At 36.2% G+C, this 25,480-nt stretch overlaps 4 protein-coding genes and 1 long non-coding RNA gene across 7 annotated transcripts in view; all 5 read left to right on the top strand.

Moving 5' to 3' along the window:
- LOC124454497 (collagen triple helix repeat-containing protein 1-like) overlaps nt 1-12,534 on the top strand; it is a 105,970-nt gene extending 93,436 nt beyond the window's left edge. For both annotated transcript variants that reach the window (XM_047005303.1, XM_047005301.1), the window contains exon 3: nt 12,018-12,534. In XM_047005303.1, the coding sequence (XP_046861259.1) occupies nt 12,018-12,368 (351 nt within the window). In that variant the 3' untranslated portion in view covers nt 12,369-12,534. The remainder of the gene's footprint in view (nt 1-12,017) is intronic.
- Nucleotides 1,713-10,096, top strand: LOC124454502. The gene is made up of 3 exons (XR_006951471.1): nt 1,713-1,727; nt 1,823-2,375; nt 10,053-10,096. It is a non-coding gene; the product is annotated as an uncharacterized LOC124454502 (long non-coding RNA).
- Nucleotides 12,535-16,875: 4,341 nt separating the features above from the next.
- LOC124454488 (zinc finger MYM-type protein 1-like) lies at nt 16,876-19,654 on the top strand. Of its 2 annotated transcripts, XM_047005293.1 has the most exons (3): nt 16,876-17,702; nt 18,030-18,847; nt 19,307-19,654. In XM_047005293.1, exons 1-3 carry the CDS (start codon nt 17,280-17,282, stop codon nt 19,440-19,442), a joined length of 1,377 nt encoding a protein of 458 aa, XP_046861249.1. In that variant the 5' UTR covers nt 16,876-17,279; the 3' UTR covers nt 19,443-19,654. The 2 variants fall into 2 exon arrangements, with proteins under 2 accessions (XP_046861249.1, XP_046861248.1); XM_047005292.1 differs by having other exon boundaries at nt 16,877-17,702; nt 18,030-19,654.
- Nucleotides 19,655-19,818: 164 nt separating this feature from the next.
- On the top strand, nt 19,819-20,436 carry LOC124454138. Its single transcript, XM_047004946.1, has one exon. It carries the CDS (start codon nt 19,819-19,821, stop codon nt 20,434-20,436), a length of 618 nt encoding a protein of 205 aa, XP_046860902.1.
- A 67-nt stretch (nt 20,437-20,503) lies between these two features.
- Nucleotides 20,504-21,394, top strand: LOC124454137. The gene has a single exon (XM_047004945.1). It carries the CDS (start codon nt 20,504-20,506, stop codon nt 21,392-21,394), a length of 891 nt encoding a protein of 296 aa, XP_046860901.1.
- The last annotated feature ends 4,086 nt before the right edge of the window (nt 21,395-25,480 follow it).

The raw sequence follows: 25,480 nt of genomic DNA, 5'->3' as shown, positions 1-25,480 counted from the left end.
AATAAAATAGCTATGCAATTCTGCATGGCCATGTGGTTGTAGAGTTCACTGGTCCTCACAAAGAATTCCGCTGTTTGCGCGGAACACTTCACAAAAGATTTGTTTTCTTGGCAATTCGGCTCGCTTTCTGAATCAGAAAGTAATTTTGCACCTCGACACGTTCGAGACGAATTCGGAATAGTTGCTTATCCTTGAAAAGATGACAATGAACTTACAACAATAGATCGCAGAATGGTGAGTACGTTAAAAATTATACATATGCATATCTACAATTTATACATATTTACATTTTTGTTTTTCTTTTACCTGAAATCTGTGTAAGAGTATATTTCATCAATATATGTCATTTTAGATAAAAAAGAAAGTGGATGTCTGATTATAAAAAAGAGGTTAAATCGGAAAATATTCCCAGTACAAGTAGCGAACCTCAAGAGCAAATAAAACAAACAACTTGTGATGAGCCTGTATTAGAGAAGGTAAACTTATATGATTATTACGCCAATGCCGTAAGGGTTAATGTAAATTATTGTTTTGTATATGCATTACTGTTGTTTCTAATTTAAAAAGTAGCTGTGCAATGTAAATTACAATGCCAAAATTATTTAAAACTTGAAAATAAGAAACGTCGTTACAGGAACTTATGGCTTGGGGCAAAGCATAAGCTTCAGTGTGGCAAAACTTATGCAAGCAGTTCTAATATGGATATGCTTGCGGTGGGTAAGTGTTTTTTAAGATGATGATGGACTGTTAATTTTATTTCGTGTATGATTCTAAGTCAAGAGAAGATTTTCCAACGTATTAAGATCAGCCATGTTTAATAACCTCAATTTCTACAACCAAGTAAGCTTGCATGCACACCTGGAAAAATATTGAAGTTAATTACTAAGAAATATGGACTTAATCAAATTTGTGTAGCTGCGCATTACTGAAGTATCTTATTTCATAGATAAGTATGACAACAACAGCAGCAATGAAGACTCATCAACTAGTAGCAAAGTGGTTGATCTTGATAGTTGTCCTGCTGAGGAGGTTTTTGACCCAAATGATCTTAGTGGTGACTTAGACTCAGAGAGTGATCTTGGTGCTGAACAAAGTTATGAGACTGACACAGAGGAGATAATCACATCTAGTGACACATGGATCAGAGTAGCCAAGAACATTTAAAAGGTAACAATTTTTGGATGAGAACTTTAATTTATCAATCACCATTACAATGTTAAAAAAGTGGCGATTGTTAAATAAATCAAAGTTAAACAGCTTATTCAATCAGTCACTACCTTGATGACACAAATAATGTGTGCCAGTATGTAATGTAATTGTATTTATTGATAGCTACTATTGCATTTCATAAATTGAGTTTTTTCTTTTGTAGAATGTTCAACAAAGACACCAACCTGAGAACAGAGAAAAAATTCATTGTGTTCTTCACCCAACTGTTTACACTTTTTTAATTCTGCCCAATTTGCAAATCAGACGATGTTCTTTTTGAGATATTGCAAAAGGGTTCAATGGCAAAAGTGAAAGTTAGTTGTTCCAATCAAAAATGTGGAGCAGACACAGCATGGAATAGTCAACCAGTCATGATTGGGACTTCCATTCCTGCTGGAAATTTGCTATTGTCATTTGGTATTTTGACTGCTAGAACCTCTGCGACAAAGGTGATCAGAGTTCTACAGCACATGGGATTGGCATGCATTTCATTGAGTACATACTTCTCTCACCAGTGTGTATGTAAGACTTATCCGACGGTGTAAAAGAAAGTTGTAAAGAAATTACTACAATCAAATGAAAAGCTTGAAAGTATTTTTAAAATTTTGTGAAGGAAAAACTATATCCTGCATTGGTGATCTACTGGAAAAAAATACCAAGACAGTTTAATAGAGAAAGTGATGGCATGTAAACAGCCTATTGCAATTCCTGGGGATGGAAGACACGATTCCATGGGACATAGTGCTAAATATTGTGCATATACAACATTTTGTTGCACAGTACCTCAAATCATTAGTTTTTCACTTGTGCAGGTACATTTCTTAAGTCACATCTAAATTTGCATTCTCGAGTACACTTGGATCAATCGGATGTGCAAGTCTAAGTGTCTGTTAAGGTGTCTCGTACAGTTCAATAATATATTATACAAAATGAAACACTCCCTAACAATCGAGTCAGTTGAACATTGGACAAGATTGCGGAAAGAGCTTGATCTAAGCTTGCGGACACTTTGCATACTGCTTAAAAAGTAAAGATTACACAGGCAGAACAAAAAGACTTTATCGTCCTTTTTATAAATGATGAAGTCTATACCGATAGCATTATGTTGTGTTTTTGCTTTGAGTATGCAGCTGGTTGAATCTGACGACAAAGTTGATGATATCATGGTATGTATCAATAGGTTCAGCTGCATTTTTCAATTTATCACAGGTATATCAAAATAATTCAATATAATTCCCATGAGTTAAGAATAACCTGTTTAAAAAATATTTACCACCACAAAAATTACCGGTTTGTGCCTGTTGTTGCTATTGTTGCCTGTAATTGTATAAGAGCTCTCTTTCGTGAATCCTAAATAGAAATACTCTCAGTATGTATACAGGCGTTTCATACGCATATATAGGTCGTCTGAAGATCCCCCCTCTCCTCTGACGCCCTAACCCCACCACCTCTTCTCATGCTCTAAAACTGACTTTTAATTCGAAGGGAATGCAAGGGAATTGCATATACAATTTTAAGTTTCATTTTTTCAAAAATATGTCTTTTCCATCGGAAGATTTATTTCTGTTTTATTTATTCATCGAATGGAAAGTAAACTACTGCATGCACTGTTATTGTCATGCACATTTATTATTTACCGAGCTTCAGATTAAAATATATAAATCATGGCCGTCTATTTTTGTAAAATAGAAGCGTAATGCTTCTTTGTAGCCAATTTAGTTGGCGCTAAGCTCTCAAATGCACACAGAGTTTTCTGTTTTCGTTCAAAAATTATAAAATTAAACGAGACTTGCCTGAAGTCGAAGTTTGATTGAAACACTATGATTTACTGTTCAGGAACTATTAAGTCACGTGAGATAGATCGCGCAATATCAAGATCAGTTTTTAAAAAATTTGCAAACGTCCACATACTTATTGCAAGGCAAGTAGTATTTAACATCATTTGAAAAGAAGTATGTTCGTAGTTGGGTGGGTGACTTCCTAGTTCCTGAACAGTCACTCATAGAATTTCAATCAAATTTCGACTTCAGGTAAGTCTCGTTTAATTTTCTAATTCTATTTCGTCACTGTTCTACGTCACTAGGAAGTCATGTGAGATTTTAAAGCAATGTGGATATAAGCAATAACTAATAACAAAATAATATAATTGAAATTTCACATTTCATGTCTCACAAATGTCAGAAATTAGATCATTGCCAAAGTTCTTCGTCTCAATTGGTTTATTATAAAATGTTTGAAAAGTTTGTTCATTACTCCATGTAGCTGCATTCATAATAGTGTCCATAGAAATATTCAATGCGTTTGCCGCAGAAGTTGATGCAGTCCTAGTACTGTGTGCACTATAAACCTCATTATTTATACCAGCATCCTTTAACACGTATTTTAACCATCGGGAAATGGTCGCTGAAGTGACCGAATGATAAGGTTTTTGATAGCTCAATAGGAGTTGTCTTGCACCATTTCGTATGGGTGCAGTGGCATTTAGATAATGGGACAAGTAATTGAATACACATAACCCAGGCTCTGGTGAATAAGCCCGAAATTCTAATGGAGCAGCATGCTTAACAGGTTTAGATGTTTTGAGCAGTCGGTGCACATGAAAAACTATTCGATCTTCTTTCTTCTCCATATGAGAAATATCCAATGCATGAAGAAGTGTTTGGCATCGCTGACCAGATAACAAAGCTAAGAGCATTACTGTTTTTAGTGTTAATGATTAAGACAAGATCAAATTAAGATTTTTCGAAGGGTGGAGATTTCGAAGATGTTTGAATACCACTGAAACGTCCCAGACCATGGCATATCTAGGAATAGCTGGTCTTGCAACAAATACACCTTTAACAAATCTAGCAACAAGTGGATGTGTACCAAATGAGATGCCACTTGGTAGCATAAGGATAGCAGATAAGACGCTCCTTGCACCGTTAATACCGCTGTAAAAGAAACCTTCCTGGTATAATTTTGTAAGAAAAGTAATGCCCTTTTCTAGAGAGGACGTGATAGGATCGATATTGTTTGCGTTGCAATATTGTCACCAACGGTTAAGGCATGTAGAATATTGCTTCTTGGTACCGGTCCGCCAAGACTGCTGGATTACTTGAGAAGCCTCTTGTGAAATGCCTTTATCAGAGAGGAGTTCCCCGATAAATGGCAAAGTAAAGCTCCAGTTTTGTATTGAGAAGGTGGATTTGATCCAGATGAGCTGGAAGAGTTAAGGTCGTTCCTACTCTAGGTTAAACAGCTGGCCACCAACTTTGTGTTGTCCAGTTAGGGACTAAGACTAGTCCTGTGCTTTTATCTTGTACTATTTTTGTAGTACTTGCGAAATTATGCTGAAAGGCGGGAACGCATAAAAGGTATAATTATCCCACAATATCATAAAGGCGTTGACAACTATAGCATACGGGTCAAGTTGGTATGAAACATAGGGTTTCACTTAATTATTCAACCTTGATGCAAACAAATCAATGTTTGGAGTTACGTCTAGTTTTTGAATGGCACACGTAAACAGAGTCTTGTTCAACTGCCATTCTGTCTCTCTGCGTGATATTTGAGATTCTCGATCCGCAGTGACATTTTGTAATCCTGAAATGTGCGTTGCTGTCAACCAAATATCATACGAAATGCAGCAGGTCCAGACATTGAATGTCAACATGTGAATCGAATTTGAGTGGCATGTTCCCATTTGATAAATGCAAGCTACAGCAGTAGTATTACCAATCAATACCTTAACTTGCTTACCTTTTAGTTCTGAAGAAAACGACTCAAGGGCAATCAATACCGCAAGAATTTCCAAATAATTTATATGATTGGAAGCCTCCAAGGGCGTCTAGTTACCCCCATCACATACACCATTTAGGTAGCAGCCACACCCTGTCAACGACGCATCTGTTGTTACGCATATTCTAGGTTCATTGTGAATAATTTGCCTGTATGTCGTGCATATTGATGACTGTCACCATCGTAAATCATGTATGGCCCCTGAAGACAGTGTCATTGTCTTGTCAAATTTACCCCGATTTGACTTAAGGACATCGCTTTTATCTATTTCCAGCGAGCGATAATGTAACTGTCCGAGGATTACGCCCGGGAGACTCGAAGTTAGAGTGCCCAAAATCCGAGAAACATCCCTTATTTTTTGGTGAGAAGCTTGTAGCAGCTCATGACACATGTGTCTTATCTTCTCAGCTCGTTCTGTCGTCACAGATATTCGCATAAGAACTGAGTTGAGTCCGAAACCCAAGAAAGTAATTACTTATGGGGGAACTAAAACTGACTTATCCAGTTTTACCCTCTCCAGCAAAATATGAGGAATTTTTGATATGCTGGGTGAATACGTACGGAATAGTAAGCATCTTTGAGATCGATGGATGCCATGAAACAATTTGCTTTCATAAGCCAAATAGCTGACCAAACACACTCCATTTTAAAACGGTGATATCTGACATGCCTGTTTAAGGATTTCAGATTAAGAATCATGCGATAAGAACCGTCTATTTGGGGCAAATAAAAATTGGAGAGGCAAATTCCCCTGATTCAGGGTGAGAAATCTGCAAAACGCCTTTTTTGTGTAATTTGTTAATTTCTAATTCAATATTGTTCATTTCAACCTCGGGTAGCTCTATTTGCTTGGGTAAAGCTCTTTGTATCGGAATTGTGTCAAATTCAATTTTTTGTCCTGACACTGTCTGTAAGATTTCCTTATCAGAAGTATGTGTTTCCCATGCACTTAAAAAATTTGATATGCTGCCAGCCTGAAGGTCCCCATGCTTTTATTCAAATACGCTATTAGCGTAGGTACAAAACAAGAATACTGATTTACCTGTAAAGTCTTAAAATTTCTTCAAAATTCAGTGTTTTCTACTTGCGACCATTCATTGTGTCCGATCGTCTCTTCCCGAATTGGTTCCTCTTCGACCGATAGGGGGTGTTGCCCTGATGACGAGATGAAAAAGGGCACCATTGTCGTTTCCCTTGTTTGTAATGTTGCCGCCAAGTGGTATTAGAAGAGCTTCTTGTCGCGTTGCCAATCTTGTTGGATGTACGAATATGATTAATTTGGGTTTGCAATTCATATCCAAACAAATATTTCGTAATGGGAACGTGCGATGCGCATAAAGTACTAAATTCTCGATGGAGAAGTATAGCGTTACGTCGTCGTTGAGACAATTCAAAACTTACATGTCCCAGGATCGCTATGATTTCAGCGTTCATACGAACAAAATTATCAATATTCAGTTGGCTGCTGTTATTGCAGGCAACCAACAGTTCATTGGTGGTTTGTGCTGTTATATGACCGACATTCGTCAGAGCTGATGGAATGGCAATCAATTGTAAATCACGCCCTCTAGCTGTACGGTCTAATTTCCCCCAAATTTCGGGGTTTACCTTAGGTACAATAAGGCGATCGCAGTTCTTAGGCCTAAAATATTTAGCCTGTTTTTCCTTCAATTGCTCGTCGCTCAGCTTATTCAGCCAACACTGGTTGATAATTGAGGCGAGCTTCTCGTTGACAACTGGTGAAGTTTTCTCAGTTTCTTCTAGAGTCTGCAAAATCTCTTCCAGCAATGGGTCCACTGCTAGTCGTTCTGCTTCAGAATTGCGCTTGGTCGAAAGTTCTTCGTTTTGTGCCAACAAGACTTCACAATCTGCGCCATGCACTGATTCAGGGATTAAAGCACTTGCTTTTCTCTTACGAGTAGATTCTACTGTAGAGGATACTGACGTTTGCTGCATTGACCTGAGTGCTTCAGTCATTGCAGTCCTTTCTTCACTGATCCTAGAAATGGCAGTTACAACATTCAAATTCTTTGATATTACTTGCACTTATTCGCTTTCTTCCATCATGTCATCTTGTTCATCGTGTTCAGCAAAACCCAGGAGTGCTGCTTCATCTCCGACATCATCTCTTGTGGTATACTCTTCATTTGTAGAAGCCATAATTCAAAAAATTGTAATATAGTGTGGAAAGGAACTTTTTGTAACTGATCGCTGTGAAATCTACGCTCGAACTGATCTTGATATCGCGCGCTCTATCTGACATGACTTCCTAGTGACGTAGAACAGTGACGAAATAGAATTCGTATCACATTGACACGATTATTTTAAATATAGTACAGCTTACGACACGCTAAGCACACTCATAGATGACAGAGTTAAATGTTGTAAGTTACTAAATACAGTATGCTTAGAGGTTTGAAAAATATGTTCTATTTGAAAATGAAAAATAACTGACAATCATAAAAATATGCAGCTCGTAATTCTGTGATTGAAGACGTACGGATTATCAATCGATTTTCAAAAGACGTTTTTAAGTTTTCCTTCATTTCTTATGTAAACAGCCTCCTTCGCAATAATGTATGTTACTCAAGGTACTTATTTCAACTTTTGGACTATTCTAAGCTCTCACTCGAATTTAACCTATCATTAGTCGTAACCATGGACGTTAACCAGCGGACGTAGAGCAGTGTCCATGAGAAGGTCAAAATCAAATTCATTTAAGACTAAAAATATTGATTGACAACGAGTAATAATTAAGTACCATTCATATTTAACTGTACATCTTTAACAACATTTAAAGCGGTTATATCACGAATTTTAGCCCCCCTTTTTTTATTAGCTAAATTGAAAGACCTTGTTTTAGTGATTTTAAATCTGCAATTATAATTGAAATTGGATTGGTGAAAGTGATTTTACGGACGTTCAAAGTCACGATTTTCAGCATTTTTTTGCGAACTTTTTGATCGGTATGCTAATGATTTGTGACGTAGAAAGTTGAACACCTATATCAACATGGCGTTTTCTACTAGTAATCTTAATAAGAAACGCAGAAGAAAACGCTGTGTTGCTGGCGGACCTAATCAAATTAGTTGCGCCAATGATTCAAAAACCGAAGGAATGTCGATGCATCTCTTTCCTAAAAAAGAAACAGAGCCGCAAAGACATAGAAAATGGGTAAATTTTGTGCGTAAACATAGACGTGTGTAAACATAGACCGGGTTTTTGAGGCTTCCTCTACCTCGTGTCTGTGTTCTGCGCATTTTGAAGATGCTTGTTTTGACCTTAATTTGAGCGTGTAAGTCAAGCTCAAAAGAAGGTTGAAGAAAGATGCTATCCCAACCATTGACGTGGCAGGGATTCCTGAACCATTACAGGACGAAATAACCGATCGAAAGCGAAGACAAGTAAGTTGACGCTTGTTTATGTTAATTTTTCTTTTGTCATATTTAAATTCGATATAAGATTTGTAGATTATTCGACATACTCTCCATAAACCATCGCTGAAGGAAACATGTTCTCTCAATGAGGAAGTACCAACTACTGTGATGAAGCTGAGCATGTTTAAGTATGCACTGGGGAAGCAAACGATTCGCCATTTGAACGGCTTGCTATTTTCCATTTTTACATTTATGCTATGATTTAATTCCATATATTTTTTCTTTTGTCTTTTTTCCCAGACTGACATTGAAGAAAAGATTTTCTTTCATTTAATTCTTTCAGCTTAACCTCTCAGTAGTTGCACCAATTTGTTTTTATTGTTTACTCTTGTTTCAAACCATTAAACTGCATGTCAACTTATATAGTGCATCCATGTATCTCCTATTTGGTTTTCATCTAGGCATATTTCCTGACCATTCCAAACTCAGCAAAGAAGGTCAACAGTCTCTACAGTGCACAAGTTAAAAGACTATTCCATCATCGCCCCTCTGATGGCATTTAACCTGTTGTGTTACCACTTGGATATGCTTTCCGAATAAAGTGGTAAACACAAGCAGGTAAAGGCCGAGTATTCTCCCATCCCATAGACCCACAAAACCATCGCATCAACCATCTGTATGCCACAGCTCTCAAGTATCTGAAGTAAATAAAAAGGTTGGACTAATTATTGTTGATGAAACAATGTTGATTATAACATTGTTTCTCATACAATTTACAATCTTACATATTTAATGATTGTGATGCTTGGCGGCGATAAGCACGTCCATTTTTATCTCTCAATAGTGGCCCGACGTTTTCAAGAACAGCCTCATGAACTAAAGGCCCAAATTTGGCATGCTGTGTTATGCATGATATTTTCTCAATGCTGCCATCGAATGTCATTTTCTGCAAAGCTGGTCCAATTTCCTTACAGCATCTGTACTCTAATGCGCCTTCTAACAAATCGGTATGACAGCATTGACAATTACACCTGAAACGTGGGAGCATTCTGGTTTATAAAGTAACTTTATGTATATTACAAACAGGAGAAAACAACAACTTACCATTCACCGAGTGGAATTACGCCATCACTTCGTTGTTCTAAGATCGCAGGGAGAATTCCATCGGGATCATCTGGAGTATGCACTTCATAATCATCTCCTGCGAGCGGTTCGTCGTCATATGCGAAGTCGTTTAAATGCTCGACATAACCAACGGATTCCGAGCTCGAATCAGATACGCATTCAGACATCGAATTCGAATTATCTGAGCACTGATTTGAGGCCATACTTTCCAGACAACTTGTTTTTTAATATTTTATTGAAAATACTGTCATTATTTGTTTTTAAGACAAGAAAAACGACAACAAAATCACCTTCTATAATATAATATTATATTGACGGAAACAGACGTGTTCAACTATCTACGTCACAAGTATCAATATGGCGTCGTAAAAAATTCGCAAATAGTACCCGACTTTGGAGGCAAAATTAAGCAACTTATATTTATCTGTTTAAGTCCAGCGACATGTCATAGTTCTTCAAATAATCCAAATTTTCAATTAAGCTCATAAAAAAGGGGGGCTAAAATTCGTGATATAACCACTTTAAGAGACTTAACCATGTTCATTCATTAAATTTTGTCAGAAAACACGACTACCTAGAGGTCTTCCCAAGAAATCAAATGTTTGCAAAACCAGTTGTGCTCTGCCGTGTGTACCCGGAGCTCCTGGTGTACCTGGAGTTCCTGGTGTACCTGGAGTTCCAGGTCATAATGGGGTGCCAGGAGCCAAAGGAGCAAATGGAAGTGATGGAAAGCCGGGAAAGATAGGTCCATCAGGGCCAAAAGGGGACAAAGGAATCCAAGGTGGTATGGGAAGGACTGGTGTTAAGGGTGAAAAGGGGGAAGCTGGTGTACAAGGCGCTGCAGGAGTTACTAGTCAATCCAACTGGAAGCAATGCTCTTTGAAGAAGAACGATAATCGAGATAATGGACTTATAAAGGTAAATAATCACTACAAATTTTGTTGAAATAATTAGTCAATGATCAAAGATATACTTGATTTTGCAGGTATCATTATACATAATTAATTATAAGTAATAATTTAGGCAGTGACAGTTCAATTTTATATTGTGCTATAATGGTGACATGTTTCGTTGTGTTTAAGAAGGAGAAAGGAAAAAAATATGTGTTCATAAATAAAAGATAAGGCTTTGCATTTTTATTTGAAATTTTTTTTATATGTATGCCAAATATATTTCAAAAAATCGTTGTTGATTGTAATGTCACATTTTATTCAACTCAGTTCTTTTATTTCTTTTTGTTGTAGCACACATTAATAAAACATCAACTATATGTACAAGCTCATAAAGTTTGAAATCTTTTTATTAAATATTAAAATTTGTGAACATAACTCCTACTCCGCTTTGGTAGAAGACTTTATTCCAGACTAACAATCTCTAAATTTTGGATTTTTGAAGTGAAAGACAAAAACCTTAACACAATTTGGGAACTATATTATAGGCACTTTATTGAAACTGGCTTGGCAAAACTTAAAGTAAATGCACATAATGTACAGAGATAACAAAATTTGTTACACTTCAAAAGTCAATTTTCTTTTATAAGATAATATGTTTTGTGTTTTTCTTGTACACAGTGGTTTAGCAAAAATCATTAGAGTTCTACATGTAAAACTCAATTCGATTACGTTTTTGATCGAATTTTGTCATAATCAAACCAGTAACCAATCTAGAGTAGCCACGAGAGTGTGAACACATTATGTGAAGCCAGACGCCGCGTATAATTGATAATTGGGGACTGAGGCAAATATTCATATATGCATGTTCTACCTTAGTAGCTTCTATTGAAATCATTGTGTTTATGGATTAACAAAATTAAAACATATGAATATATAAATATTGCCCCCAATTATAAGTCTTGCGTGGCCCTTGGAAGCAGCTTGTTTTAATTTTCATAAAACATTTTAGAGCACAAATTTAACGAGCATAAAGGCTTTTCATTTGTCTTGAATTTTAACATAATTGCTGCAATGTAATCTGACGTATCCTAGCTGCACTTGGAATGTGTCATTTTGTCACTAAATCTCTTTTGACATTCGTTCAGTTTTAGGCAAGATAGAAACAAAGATAAATTATATCCCTTTTCCCTTTGTGCATGGCATTCAAAAACACCATTCATAATATGGGTTTAATTAAGTTATGTGTTGTAACCCGGGATATACCAGGCGGGATGCAAATTCTTGTTATAAATATTAAAGCCCAGCAAAGTACTTTCAAGCACTTTAATAACTCTCAAGACGAAACGTTACGCTACTAAATAAATATTTCTTTTTATACGTCATTTTTGTATTGAATGGCTATTTTAGAAGCACTTTGCTGGGCTTGAATATATATAACAAGAATAAGTTATGTGTTATTGAATTGTGTTTTTCATCAATCATTTCAAATTTCTAAGTGATGTTATATTAGACATATTTCTTTTTTAAAGCATATACTTTTCCTTTTTAAAATAGCCAATTTGTACTATAAAATAGATGCAATATGTTGTAACTCATACCTGATGTATATTACTGTGTTATTTTGCTTTTCTAGGTATGCAGTTTTAAGAAAAAACGGGACAATACTTATCTTCGCGTGTTCTACGCCGGTAGCCTCCGTGTTTACAACTGCGACGCGTGTTGCAAGCGATGGTATTTTAAATTCAACGGAAAAGAATGTAATCCTACGATTGAAGGAGTCTTCTACATTTGGAAAGGTAGAGGAACACAAGATCTTCATCGTCATCGTCATATCGAGGGATATTGTGGCAACATAGATAAGGGTACTGTTAATGTTGGATTCTATGTCGGTAATTGTCAGGGATATTCCAATGCAGACGCCTTCAGTGGATGGAATTCAGTATCTCGAATTGTAATCCAAGAAGTTCCAGCACCTCAGGCTTAATTCAAACCAAGCTGAAACTGAATTGTTGTTGAATACGCTGTACTTATGATAATTGTTGCTGATTTTTAAAAACATACAGCTCTTTTCAGTGTGGTCTTTTTGTTGTCTATGTCAGTATTTTTAGTCTATATTCTCAAATATATTTTGAATAAATAGTGCAAATGCAGAATTTGTATAACTTTTTTCGTTTTTTAGTTATCTTTCGGCAAAGATGCGAATAAAACCTGAATTTCAACGTTTTGTAAAAAATGTCGAGAGCTCTAATCCGTGGCATGGGACTTACTTGTGACGTCATTTAAGGAACAAAGACTGACTACCAGTACAACTTACACTGTTTACACCATTGAGTTCTATAATAACTGGAGCGGCTATCTCAAGCGCGGCCTTAGATATCCGATGACGCCAAAAAAATGGCGGATTTCGTCCGCTGCCGCTGAAATTTACCGAAATTGACCGCTTTTCCGAAAATTGCACAATTTCCCGTTCCCTCCTGAGGAAAGAGTGAAGAAAATGTATGTGTGTATTTGGGATTCGGCAAGCAATTTTTTGATGAAAATCACGATAAAAACCTACAATTCGTAACAGCGAGTCAACCTAGCTTTCCAGTTATCGGCTCCTACGAGGATGTATTTATAACTATCGACGAAAGAGCTATATGTCGGCTACACATCTATGAATGCAAATATGCGCCGTTTTCTTACCAGCGTTAAACTTGTTTGATCGATTAAACTCTTTAGTCTATACAAAAAAGTATATCATAGCTCATCTCCACAGTGGTTCACGGGAGAGAATTTAGCTTATTTGTTATCATTGCTATTTTGCTTCTTTTCGTGGAAAGGCAATGGCTTTTTTCGCCACAATTGTAGGATTTTTACTTGTTTCTTTAAAAAAGTAAATATTAAATTTCTGGATATTTACGGATTTTCTGTAATTGAGTTTCATATTAAATTTCAAAAAGACTCAAGTCTGCATAGGTTTGGTAAATGAAAACAAACAATATTGTATAGAAATTACTTTAAGTAACCTTTTTGTGATGTTCTGAAGTGCAACTGCATCAAATACTTGTGAAGTTGTAGCACATTTTGATTTTGTTGTATTGATATATGAATTGGGAAAAATGCAAATAATCATCAAAACACTTATGCTTCCAATGGTGTTTATCATTCATTTGTAGTTTTAATACTTCTACCCTTCTTTTTCACTTTGTTTTGTTTTTCCTATATTTGAAATATAAGTGCACAATTTGAATGATTAACACAGTTTTCACCTCAATAATAAATTTCATAAGCAGTTGGTAGTGTATTTTGTTCTCTGAGTATCCACATTTGGTGTTTTCTTCATACATGAATGATGAAATGCATATGGATATGTCATAGCAAGGCAATAAAACCAAATGAATTAAATACCTATAGTGTACTTTTATGCTAGAAGCTTAAAAGCTTTCTAGAAATTATAAAGTTATTGGATTATATTACCTCTATATCATCAATCTCATGAAAAGAAATAAGAAGCAAAATATTTGTAGAAAAGCTTTGAAAAGTGAAAAACATTTATTTAAAAAAGCAGCAATGATGCATATGATAAATCTCCATTCTGTACTCTAATAGGTAAATAAGCTCAAATAAGCTCTTAAAAAATACGATCTTTAATATGTATTTTATGGATTTTCAAGTGCATCTATAATTGCTTTTCAATCGTTGACGGACTAACAAAACAAACAACTACCTCACCTGTGAGAAGCGATATTTTACTTTTTGTGGAAACTACGACATCCAACAATTGAACGATTGAAGTGTTGGCATTATAAAAGAAATGCCAAAAAAGAATCATCACAGAATATGGAACTAACGATATCCATATTCTGTGATATCGTGTTTGTTTTTGAAAAATTCTTTATAATTTACTATAGACACCAGGGGGAGTTCGAGAATATTATTTTTCTGCAAAGCGATCATTTCAGCGGAAATTCGTCCGTTGGCCGCCATTTTTTTGGCGACCTCGCCCCAGTAATGTTAGCCGCTCCAGTTATTATAGAACTCAATGGTTTATACATGTACACAAAAATGCCAGTCGATGTGTAGTTTTTGGTTGTTCTAACGTAGTCAGTTCGGAGGAAGGCATTTCACTTCATTGCATACCATTTTTTAACGACAAAAGTAGCGAAGCTAAGCGTAGGAGAAAGCGATGGGTCAACTTTGTGAAAGCTACCTGCGATAAGTGGGTCCTCACAAAGAATTCCGCAGTTTCTCGGAACACTTCACAAAATATTCGTTTTCTTGGCAATTCGGCTCGCTTTTCGACTCAGAAAGTAATTTTGCACCTCGACTCGTTTGAGGCGAATTCGGAATCGTTGCTTAGCCGAGCATTTATCCTCGAAAAGATGACAATGAACTTACAAGAGATCGCAGAATGGTGAGTACGTTAAAAATTATACTTATGCATATCTACATTTTACCTGGAATCTGTGTGAGAGTATATTTCATAAATATATGCCATTTTAGATGAAAAGAAAGTGGATGTCTAATTATAAAAGAGAGGTTAAATCAGAAAATATTCCCAGTACAAGTAGCGCACCTCAAGAGCAAATAAAAGAAACAACTTGTGATGAGTCCTACTATATCTATGGATGAGCCTGTATTAGAGAAGGTAAACTTATATGATTATTTCACCAATGCTGTAAGGGTTAATGTAAATTATTGCTTTGTATATGTATTGCTGTTGTTTCTAATTTAAAAACTAGCTGTGCAATGTGAATTACAATGCCAAAATTGTTTAAAACTTGAAAAAGAGAAACGTCGTTACAGGAACTTATGGTATGGGGCAAAGCTTAAGCTTCAGTGTAGCAGAACTTATGCAAGCAGTTCTAAAATGGTTATGCTTGCAGTGGGTAAGTGTTTTTTAAGATAATGGGCCTGTTAATTTTATTTCATGTATGATTCTAGGTCAAGAGAAGATTTGCCAACATAATAGTATCAGCCATGTTTAATAACCTCAATTTCTACGACCAAGTAAGCTTGCATGCAACCCTGGAAAATTATTGAAGTTAATTACTAAGAAATAAGGACTTAATCAACTTTGTGTAACTGCGCATTACTGAAGTATCTTATTTCATAGATGAGTATGACAACAACAGCAGCAATGAAGAATCATCAACTAGTAGCAAAGTGGTTGATCTTGATAGTTGTCCTGCTGAGGAGATTTTGGACCCAAATGATCTTAGTGGTGACTCAGACTCAGAGAGTGATCTTGGTGCTGAACAAAGTTATGAGACTGAGACAGAAGAGATAATCACCAAATTAAAGGTTGTTCGAATAACATGGTAAGCACAAGCTGAAAGTAGAATTCGGCGAAAATCGTCGGGAGACGTTAGGAAAATTGATGAGTTGTTGGATACAATAAAGACTGAGATCGAGGCTCGGGAGATAAGTGAAGGAGTGCAATCAAGTCCACAGCCACAGCATGGAAAAATTCAGCAGGTCAGCACCAAACACTCAGAATACCTACAGTGAACGCCTTTTCGACTCAAAATACTTCAGGTAAACATATTCAATGTGTTTATTGTAAAGAGACAAACTTTTCGGCATCGTGTGATAGAGTAATTAATGTGAATGATCGCAAGAGTATATTGAGAAGAGACAATCGTTGTTTTGTATGCCTGCGAATCGGGCATCTCAGTAAAAATTGCGAGTCAAAGAAGAATTGTAGACGTTGTCATGGGGCTCATCATCAATCGATTTGTGAAGTGATTAAGTCAAGTTTTACGTCTCCTCAACAAAAGAATGCAAATGATCCCAAACTTTCCCCCACTGGAAACAACCTACCAGAAACCAAGGAAGGAAACAACGTTCGCACAGCAACTATGATTGATGGAGATAATTACTTAACGACGAATACGGCAAAAACGCGTAATCAAGTTCTTCTGCAAAAAGCTATTACATACGCCAATGGTGGGAATGGTTCCATTTCTATACCTGTTCGCGTGCTTTTGGACAGCGGTAGTCAGCGCACTTATGTTACGGATTCATTAAAAAACCGGCTTGGACTAGTTCCCATCAGAAAAGGGTTGTTAACTTAAATACCTTTGGCAACCAACATTTTACAAAGCAAAAATGCGACTTGGTTCATTTGTCCCTAAATGGAAAGAATGGAAATCGAATCATAACAGCTCTTTGCTTCCCAAATATTTGCTCTCCATTAACAACGACAATTGATCTCAATCATTATCCTCATCTGATGGAGTTGTAGCTTTCCGATACCAATATCCTCTCTGGACGACAGACGGACAGCAACATCGACATTCTAATTGGAGCAGATTATTATTTTGATATCATGACAGGCGAGACTATAAGAAGCAGTGGCGTAGCTAGCGGTCTGGTTGGTCGGGCTCAGCCCGACCAAATATTTTCCCAAAAATGAATAATTTGTTTTCTCTAAAATTGGATTTGCAAAAATTTTAAATTCTGCGACTCTTTTTGGAATAATCCACAGTCTATTAGTGTAATATTTGTCAAATTGCGTCGTTATTAGCAAAATTATCATATTTTTAAACGTTACTTAGCAACAATGACTAGTGCATTTCTAGTGCCAGGCATTACGCAGTTTAGTGGGGCTCTGAAAATTCAGCCCGACCAAGTAGTAAAATCTATAGTGGGATTATCTGCAATCTGATTGGTTGACAGCAACTGAGCAAACTCAAATGCGCTGTTTCGCAACATCTAGTCGGGCTCTGAAAATTCAGCCCGACCAAGTAGTAAAATCTATAGTGGGAATATTTGTAATCTGATTGGTTGAGAGTAGCTGTGAACACACTCAAACGTTTAACAACATCTAGTCGGGCTCATTTTCAAAAGCGTGACTTGAATTTTGAGCTTTCGAAATATACGTTCGGAAATCGTGATAACTTACATTACAATGGCTTCGGCTAATGAAATCGATAAAATAAGTGAACTACAAAAGAAACCATTTTCTGTTCGACAATCAGGCGAGCAAAATATACTCGTAAAGCAGCGGCCAATTCCAAATTTACAAGCGACTACAGGCAATAGAAGCTTTCAGGAAAGTTGGTACTCGAAGAAAGATTGGCTTTGTGGTAGCTCAGAAAAGAATGCATTGTTCTGTTGGCCTTGTCTTTTGTTTTGCCCTGGATCGTCATCTTCATGGACGCAGACGGGATTCAAAAACATGAAGAATTTCCTATCCGATTGTAAGAAGCATGAGAAAGCAAAATCGCACATGGGTGCTTACAAGACCTGGAGGACCTACGGTTTTCAGCCTCGTGTCGACTGTCTCATGTCACAAGCCAGACGTGAAGAGATTCAGCGTCATAACGAGGAGGTAAGGCAAAACAGGGAAATGTTGAAAACCATAACAGAAGCTGTTTTATACTTGTCTAGGCAAGAGCTTGCATTTAGGGGGCATGATGAATCTAGAGGCAGCATGAATAGAGGAAATTATAGAGAGCTACTTGAAAGTTTTGCCAAGATGGATTCTGTTTTTGAAAGGTGATTACATGGGAGGCTTGCTGAAACCCACCTTGCTGGGGGAGGGCTGTTTACTGGAGTCTATCCTGATATTCAGAATGATTTGATTGATTGTCTTGATAAGATAATAGAGGATGAGATTTTAAAGGAAATAGATTGCTGCACTTTCTTAAGTATACAGGTTGATGAGGCAACTGATGTTTCTACCAAAGAACAATTGAGTGTAATTGTTCGAATGGACAAAGGGGAAAGTGTCATTGAAAGACAGCTTGGGTTTGTTGATGTGAGTTGTGATAGGACTGCAACTGCTATATCATCAGTGGTTAAGGGTAAGTTAAGTCAATATAATAATGTGAAAGAGAAATTTATTGGACAGACTTATGATGGTGCATCTGTTATGTCTGGTCATCTCAATGGTGTTCAAGCTCAAGTTCAGCAGGATTATCCTTATGCTCAATTTGTTCACTGTGCTGCCCATAGACTAAATCTAGTATTATGTCAAGCTGCATCCTCCATTTCACCTGTTAAGATTTTCTTTGTTAATATTAGTGCTTTCTGCACCTTTACTAGCAATTCCCCCAAAAGAAAAGCTTTACTATCATCCCATAGGCTTGAGTTTCCTAGTCCTGGTGACACAAGATGGTATTATAGGGCTCATGTCATCAATGTCTTGCATTCTAACTATGAGAAACTGATAGACATATTTGAAAATCTTACTGATAATCCAATAGTTTGGGATGATGAAACGTTAAGTAAGGTTACTGGTTTACTTGGCTACCTTAATGGCTTCTTGTTTTGTTTCTTGGTACTTGTTTTCCATAGAATTCTTGAGCAGTCATCCATACTTTATTCTATCTTGCAAGACAAGGACACTGACTTTCATTATGGAGTGAGTAGGGTTGAGAGATTCAAGGCCTTTGTTGCTTCTCTGAGAAATGATACAGAATATTGTCAGGTGTACGACCTGGCTGTTGAGAAAGTGGGACCACCAGTAACCAGGTATGACCAACGGCATAATTACAAACAAATGTATTTTGAAATTCTTGACACAATTGTGACTATGCTGACTGAGCGATTTCAGGATATGGAGCGTTTTAAATTTTTAGACCTTGTTAACCCTAGGGTGTTTAAAATGTGGAAAGGTGAAGTGCCCTCAGAAAAGATAAATCTTCTAGTGGAGGTTTATGGTGATATGTTTGACATACCAATGCTAGTTAGCCAACTTTGTTTTATTTACAGAGATAAAGACTTTCACCGTGATTCATGCGATGAACTATTGAAATATATTTTTCAGTTCCATCTTCAATCTAGTATTCCAGAAGTTGTAAAACTGTTAAAGATAAATGGGGTTTTGTCAATTACAAGTGCTTCAGTTGAGAGGTCATTTTCTTGTTTGAAGAGGGTAAAAAATTATCTTAGAAATACTATGAGCCAAGGACGTTTTAGTTCTCTTTGCAGGATTTCCATTCACAAAGACATACTGTCAGAGAAAGAAGACGCCAACACATTGCATGATGAGGTAGTAAAGAAGTTCATTGAAAAACCACGAAGACTTGCTTTCTTATACATTCATATATGGCTGATAGCAAGCTGATGATGTCTTACGTCCATGGCATGTGAGAAATTTTCCGGGAACTTTTTAATGCAGGGAATGATGATTGTCATTTCAGCACGACAATGAACGGCATCACAACTTTTGATAGTTGTTGATGACAAATCTGAGCCTTTTTCGGTTCTTTTGTCAAAGATGTACATAGGTATCTATTTATGTATGTGGTGTTGAGAAAATAAATCACATATCTGCAACTATTTTTGAACTATTTCTCTGCTTTACTATAAGATCCTTCGGCAATTTAAATTAACCAAAATGGTTCTATTTCCTGCATAAATATCACGCATTTGCTTTCTAAATAGCCGTTTCCGACGTTCTAGGAGTCTAAATTCGGAAAATTTCTCGCTCCGCGCCAACCATGGTGGCGCCTCGTGAGCCGACCAAATGTTTTTCGCTAGCTACGCCACTGATAAGAAGTGAAGGTGGTCCTGTTGCGATTACTAGTGAATTTGGCTGGATTGTCACTGGACAGACGAATGATGGTGAAACTAATTCGAAATTGTCAAACGTTAATTTAATCATCGAAGATTACTCTTTTTCAAAGGAATTTCCGCTTGACAAGAGAGAACCCAAATTACATGAATGCTTGAAACGGTTTTGGGAGATCGAATCAATGGGCATCAAAGAATCCAACGAATCACAGGATCAGGAGTTTCTGAAGAATATACAATATCTGGAGGATGAAGGGAGATATGAAGTGAACCTACCTTGGAAAGGGGAATATATTCCAAAATCAGACTGTTACGGTATGTGTTTGAAACGATTACACCAGTTGAAGTCTCGTCTCGATAAAGATAAACCCTTATTGCAAGAATACGATACAATTATCAAAGATCAAGTGAAAGGAGGAATTATTGACCCAGTTCTTGTTGCTCATGAAATCGGTTATTTCCTACCCCATCATGGCGTACTTCGAGAAGATAAAGGAAACTACAAAACTTCGCGTGGTTTTCGATGGATCGGCAAGAGCTACTAAGGAAGAGCAGTCACTCTATGATTGCCTCGAAAAGGGACCAAATTTGGTTCCACGTTTATTTGACACCATGATAAACTTTCGTGGATCTGGATACTGGATCTTGCGTGGTCGAGAGTGCATCAAGGGTGTTGTGCGTGGATGTATCAAATGCAAGAAATTTGAAGGTAAAGCTTTCCCAGCAGCGAAGGAAGCATGTTTGCCATCAAGTCGAGTAAGCGAAGAGCCTCCCTTTTCAAACACCGGTATTGACTTTGCAGGCCCCTCATACGCTACTAACAATCAAAGAATGGATAAGGTATATATCTGTTTGTTCACTTGTGCTTCCACTCGAGCTGTTCATCTTGAACTTGTTTGTTATTTGTCTGTGCTATCGTTTCTGCAAGCTTTCCGAAGGTTTGTCTCACGAAGAGGTTTGCCGTCTAGAATAATATCAGACAATGCCAAGACCTTCAAAAGTGCCTCAAGGGAAGTTACTAATATACTGAGATCAACTGACATACAACGCGAACTGGCTTCCAAGGGTGTCAATTGGGAATTTATCATTGAAAAGGCACCTTGGCAAGGAGGATTCTACGAACGAGTGATACAAAGTACAAAGAGATGTTTAAAGAAAACTCTCGGTCGATCCTCAATGGATTTTGAAGCGCTTAGAACCATTTTGGTAGAAATTGAGGCTACCATTAACAATCGTCCACTTACATATATCTATGATGACCAAGAAGGAATTTCTTACCCTCTGACTCCATCTCAATTAATATACGGACGGCAAATTACTCTTACGGCTAGTTATCGACAATTTGAAATCATCAGTACGAATCGAACTCTATCCAGAAAGGCGAAATATCAGAAACGTTTGTTAGATCAATTTATTAATCGTTGGAGAACGGAATATCTTTTAAGCGTCAGAGAGACTTCACGCTTACTTCATGGAGCACAGAAAGAAGATAGCTGTCGGTGATGTTGTTGTGTTAAAAAATGATCTTTCCCCTCGAATTTTGTGGAAATTGGCAAGAGATACCGAGCTCATAGTAAGTAAGGATGGTGTTGTTCGAGCAGCAAAGGTCTGTGTTGCGAGTACTACAAAGGCTCGATCGTCAGAATTACGTCGTCCAATACAACAACTGATACCACTTGAGTTGAATATGCCTCCAGCAAATCCCGTGGTTCCCAAAACCTTTAGTAGAATTGAGTCTAAATACGAAAACTCTATGAAAACCCGACAACGGAGAACGGCAGCCGTGATTGGAGACCTATTGCGACAGTCAAATAGTAAAAACTCGTGAAAATAAATTGATCAATATGATCAACGTCGGGAGTGTGATGAACAGTTGTTTTTATTTTGTTTTGTTGTGTCGTAGCGCGTGCATTTCACGTGATTGACACTTTGGGATTATCACAGAAGGGGGGAGTTGTTGTTAAGAAATAAAAGATTTCGAGATGTTGTTGTTGTTGAATAATGTAGTGTTTTCTTTTGACGACTTCGTTGTAAAAAATAACGATTTTATCATGCAAAGTGCATGACAGTTGCTAATAGGAATATCAATATGTTTTATGTTTGTGGATGTAGATCGTCCAGGTTAGTGTAGTCCTGAGAAGGACTGTTGGTGTTGATGTTGACTGACGTTTCGACAAACTTAGCGGTAGTCAGCTTTAGAGTCATTGCTGTATTCATATGTCTGGTTCATACGTCATCGTATTATGTGTACAGGAAAAGTGTGAGTGTCAACCGAGTATTGTCTTCGTGGTTAGTCTAGAGTAATGCAAAACATATGTATGGTATCTATTTCCCTAAACCATTTATGAAACTCATGATAGTTAAAAAAATTTCTGCAAGATCTTCCATTTCTGCATTTGTTGAAAGAAGTTACATAAATTTACTTAACGAATGTACGTACTATCATAGTCATTCTTATATATCTTATGATTTTTAAAACAACTTGAGGCGATAAACCAAATCCATGAACGGTTTTCCTGGGGCATCATTCGTCAATAGATAAGATGTATGAGTTTTTAAGATTTAAGATTTATAAGATTTAAGAGATTTAAGATTTAAGAGTACATGATAATTTGTTAAGAGCATCAACAGGACTTAACTATCATTCTGCTTATTGTATCCTCAGCATGTGTATGTGGCTGCAAAGGTTTGCTAAGTTTCAGAATGCTTTTTCAGAAGAATTGAAACTTCTACTTCCTTTATTTGGTTAAAAATGTTGCACCAAGCAAAAGGTCATCAAAAGATCGATAAAAGATTGATAACCGTTGTTGCTAGCAAAACTGAAATCAATTCGTTGCTTTCCTGGCATCAGTTGAGTGAGTTGATGGCAATGAATGTGTGAAGTTGGGCTTAATTCTGTGGCATTAAATATTAACTGAGGAGGTATATAAGAAATATTTCAGTCAAAATAAGCGATTGAAGAAAACGGGGTTTCTGTTCACAATACAAATGATTCGTTGATCTATGGTTTTGTTGGTATGTACGTCGTATTGTAGACCTTAAAGCTAAATCAAAATAAAAACGGCTCCAATTTCGAGTTTATCACACCTATGTAGTGTGGAAGATGCTTTAATGAAATTTTTAAAAATATCTAGATTGTTTTATTTACAACATCTTCGTTTAATTAATTAAAAATATTCCACATTTTCAAGTCATTAAAATGACTTTATTTCTCATAGAAATTTGATTAATTAAAATTCAGTGATGCTTGCAAAAAGCGCTCGTTCAGGCATTAATATACAAATAATTCCATCCAGTCTATCGATTGGTTGAATTTTATTCTTTGTAATTGTATTACCAATGATGTCGGTATAGAAGTATTTTAAATTTCAAATTAGCGGCCAAAATTTATTTGGTCTCAGCTAGGATCTGCCACTTGTTCATTATTCCGTTCAAGTCGAAGACAAACAGTGCTACGTACAAGCTCTTTAAATTTTTCTGTTGTCCACTTCTCCTTAAGGTTAAAACGACATTTAATTTCAACTAAATGATGAAAGTTGCTTCACCAGTTACATTATGTTGGGTCATGGCCTTGTGCGTGTATTTGGCTGAATGTAATATTGAAATTCAAGTGGAAACTGTAAGTATTCAATGCTAACACTAGTAGGTTATGGTGCGTTTTCAATTTGCAAATCATAAACAGAATAACAGTCAACTAAGTTTATAACTTCAAAACTAAAGTGTCTTGATTGTTAAAATTCGTATAAGTGTGCACGTATTCCTGTTTAAAATAAAATACACTACATTTGTTTAAGTGTTGGCTTTGAGACATTGACTGGTTGTAGAAATTTTTGTTATCTCCTAAAATTACTACAAATGCAATCATTTCTTGCTATACCCTGGATTGAAATTTAAAATAATTGGTAAAAATCGTAAGAGATGCATCACTGGGAGATGGGTGTTCTCATTTACAGCTTTCGATTCTTAATGTATTTTTTACAGTACTATAACTTTTCACGATGCACTATGTTTCATTAATAAAACTATTTCAAGTTTGAAATCATTCACATTTCGTAGTCGTGAATGAGAAAGTTGTAAGGTTATAGAGTGCTATTCTGCTCTTATTACTTTAACGCCTTTGAAAATGTTACAAATTTGGGCAACCGTCTCAGATTGATATGACAAACAATCAACGTCATAAAGGCGCCCGTGAATTTAACTAGCATACTTCCGCCTAAAATTGGGTGCATGATTGTTCCTTTCAGCAATATACTTGCATGTGGAAGAAAACAACATCCATAATTGTTACGAATGTTTGGATTCTTGCATGCAAAATAAATCCAATTTTTTAAATATATACCGAGAAGAATTGTATACATGAATCAGAAACGGATATACCAAAGTATAATCTGTATAATTCAAACCACAAAAGGTTTTAGGTAAATTATTGCCTTAATCCATCAGTTGTTTCTCAACGCAAAACGCAAGCATTAAACACAAATGCAATCGTCCTATTCGTCTGGATGAGACCCTGCTCAAAGAATCAGACTACCAAAATATATTAAACTGGACTCTGCAATATTATTAACAAAAACTTGTTGAAACTGGAAATTGACTAGTAGATATTGTAAATTACAATACTAAAAAGTTCTTTGTAATACATATAATTCATAAATTGCAAAATATTTGAACAAAAACACCCACAAAATTTCTTCAACATTTACAAATTTTTGTTTTATTCGGTGCCTAGATCTGCTATTTTCCGTTATGTGATAGTCCTCCGACTTCAATCAAATATTTATGTTTAAATATCTCGTAAAACCACTATCGAGCTGCTGCAGACAAAAGGAACTATAAGGAAGTCAACCACAGAGAAAGAAATCAAATATGTAAATATTATCAATTGTAAGGTAGTTTAAGTCTCCTCCGCAATATGTAGTGATCAAACATAATTACATTTTTGTAATAACAACAAATAATAAATTATATAATCACACAACACGTATAACAAACAAGTGGTATAAGTTAAACAAATGCATTATTATAATCACTAATTCATCTAACTTTAAATAAACATGTATGTTTTCCACTCATTTTACTCGTAACCGTTAATGTTCATCACTATAAAGTATTATAAAATCTAGATCTGTGTATGCCGTAACAAGCTGTCAATCTGCACAATTGGCAATGGTAAAATATGCATGATTGCCGTAAATGTTATTATTGAATATCCTCAATGACTTGCGTTGCGCTTAATGTGTCAGTGCACTTTACATCAGAAATTTTTCAAATACTTTATTTCAATAATAATTTCAGGTGTATAATAAAGATAAATGGTGTAAATTGCCTCTTAAAATATTCATGTGATCTTTATATTGTAATTCATTACAGCTATCCTGACAGGGTTAGCTGTTCGAAACAAAGTACATCATAAATAATTAGAAAATTAAACGAGACTTACCTGAAGTCGAAGTTTGATTGAAATTCTATGAGTTACTGTTCAGGAACTAGGAAGTCATGTGAGATAGAGCGCGCGATATCAAGATCAGTTTTTAAAAATTTGCGAACGTCCACATACTTATTGCAAGGCAAGTAGTATTTAACATCATT

Source organism: Xenia sp. Carnegie-2017, unplaced genomic scaffold, assembly GCF_021976095.1.
Source record: "Xenia sp. Carnegie-2017 unplaced genomic scaffold, XeniaSp_v1 HiC_scaffold_3, whole genome shotgun sequence".
Taxonomy (NCBI): domain Eukaryota; kingdom Metazoa; phylum Cnidaria; class Anthozoa; order Malacalcyonacea; family Xeniidae; genus Xenia; species Xenia sp. Carnegie-2017.
The sequence above is the reverse complement of the archived record's forward strand: the minus strand, read 5'-3'. Positions and strand labels throughout refer to the sequence as shown.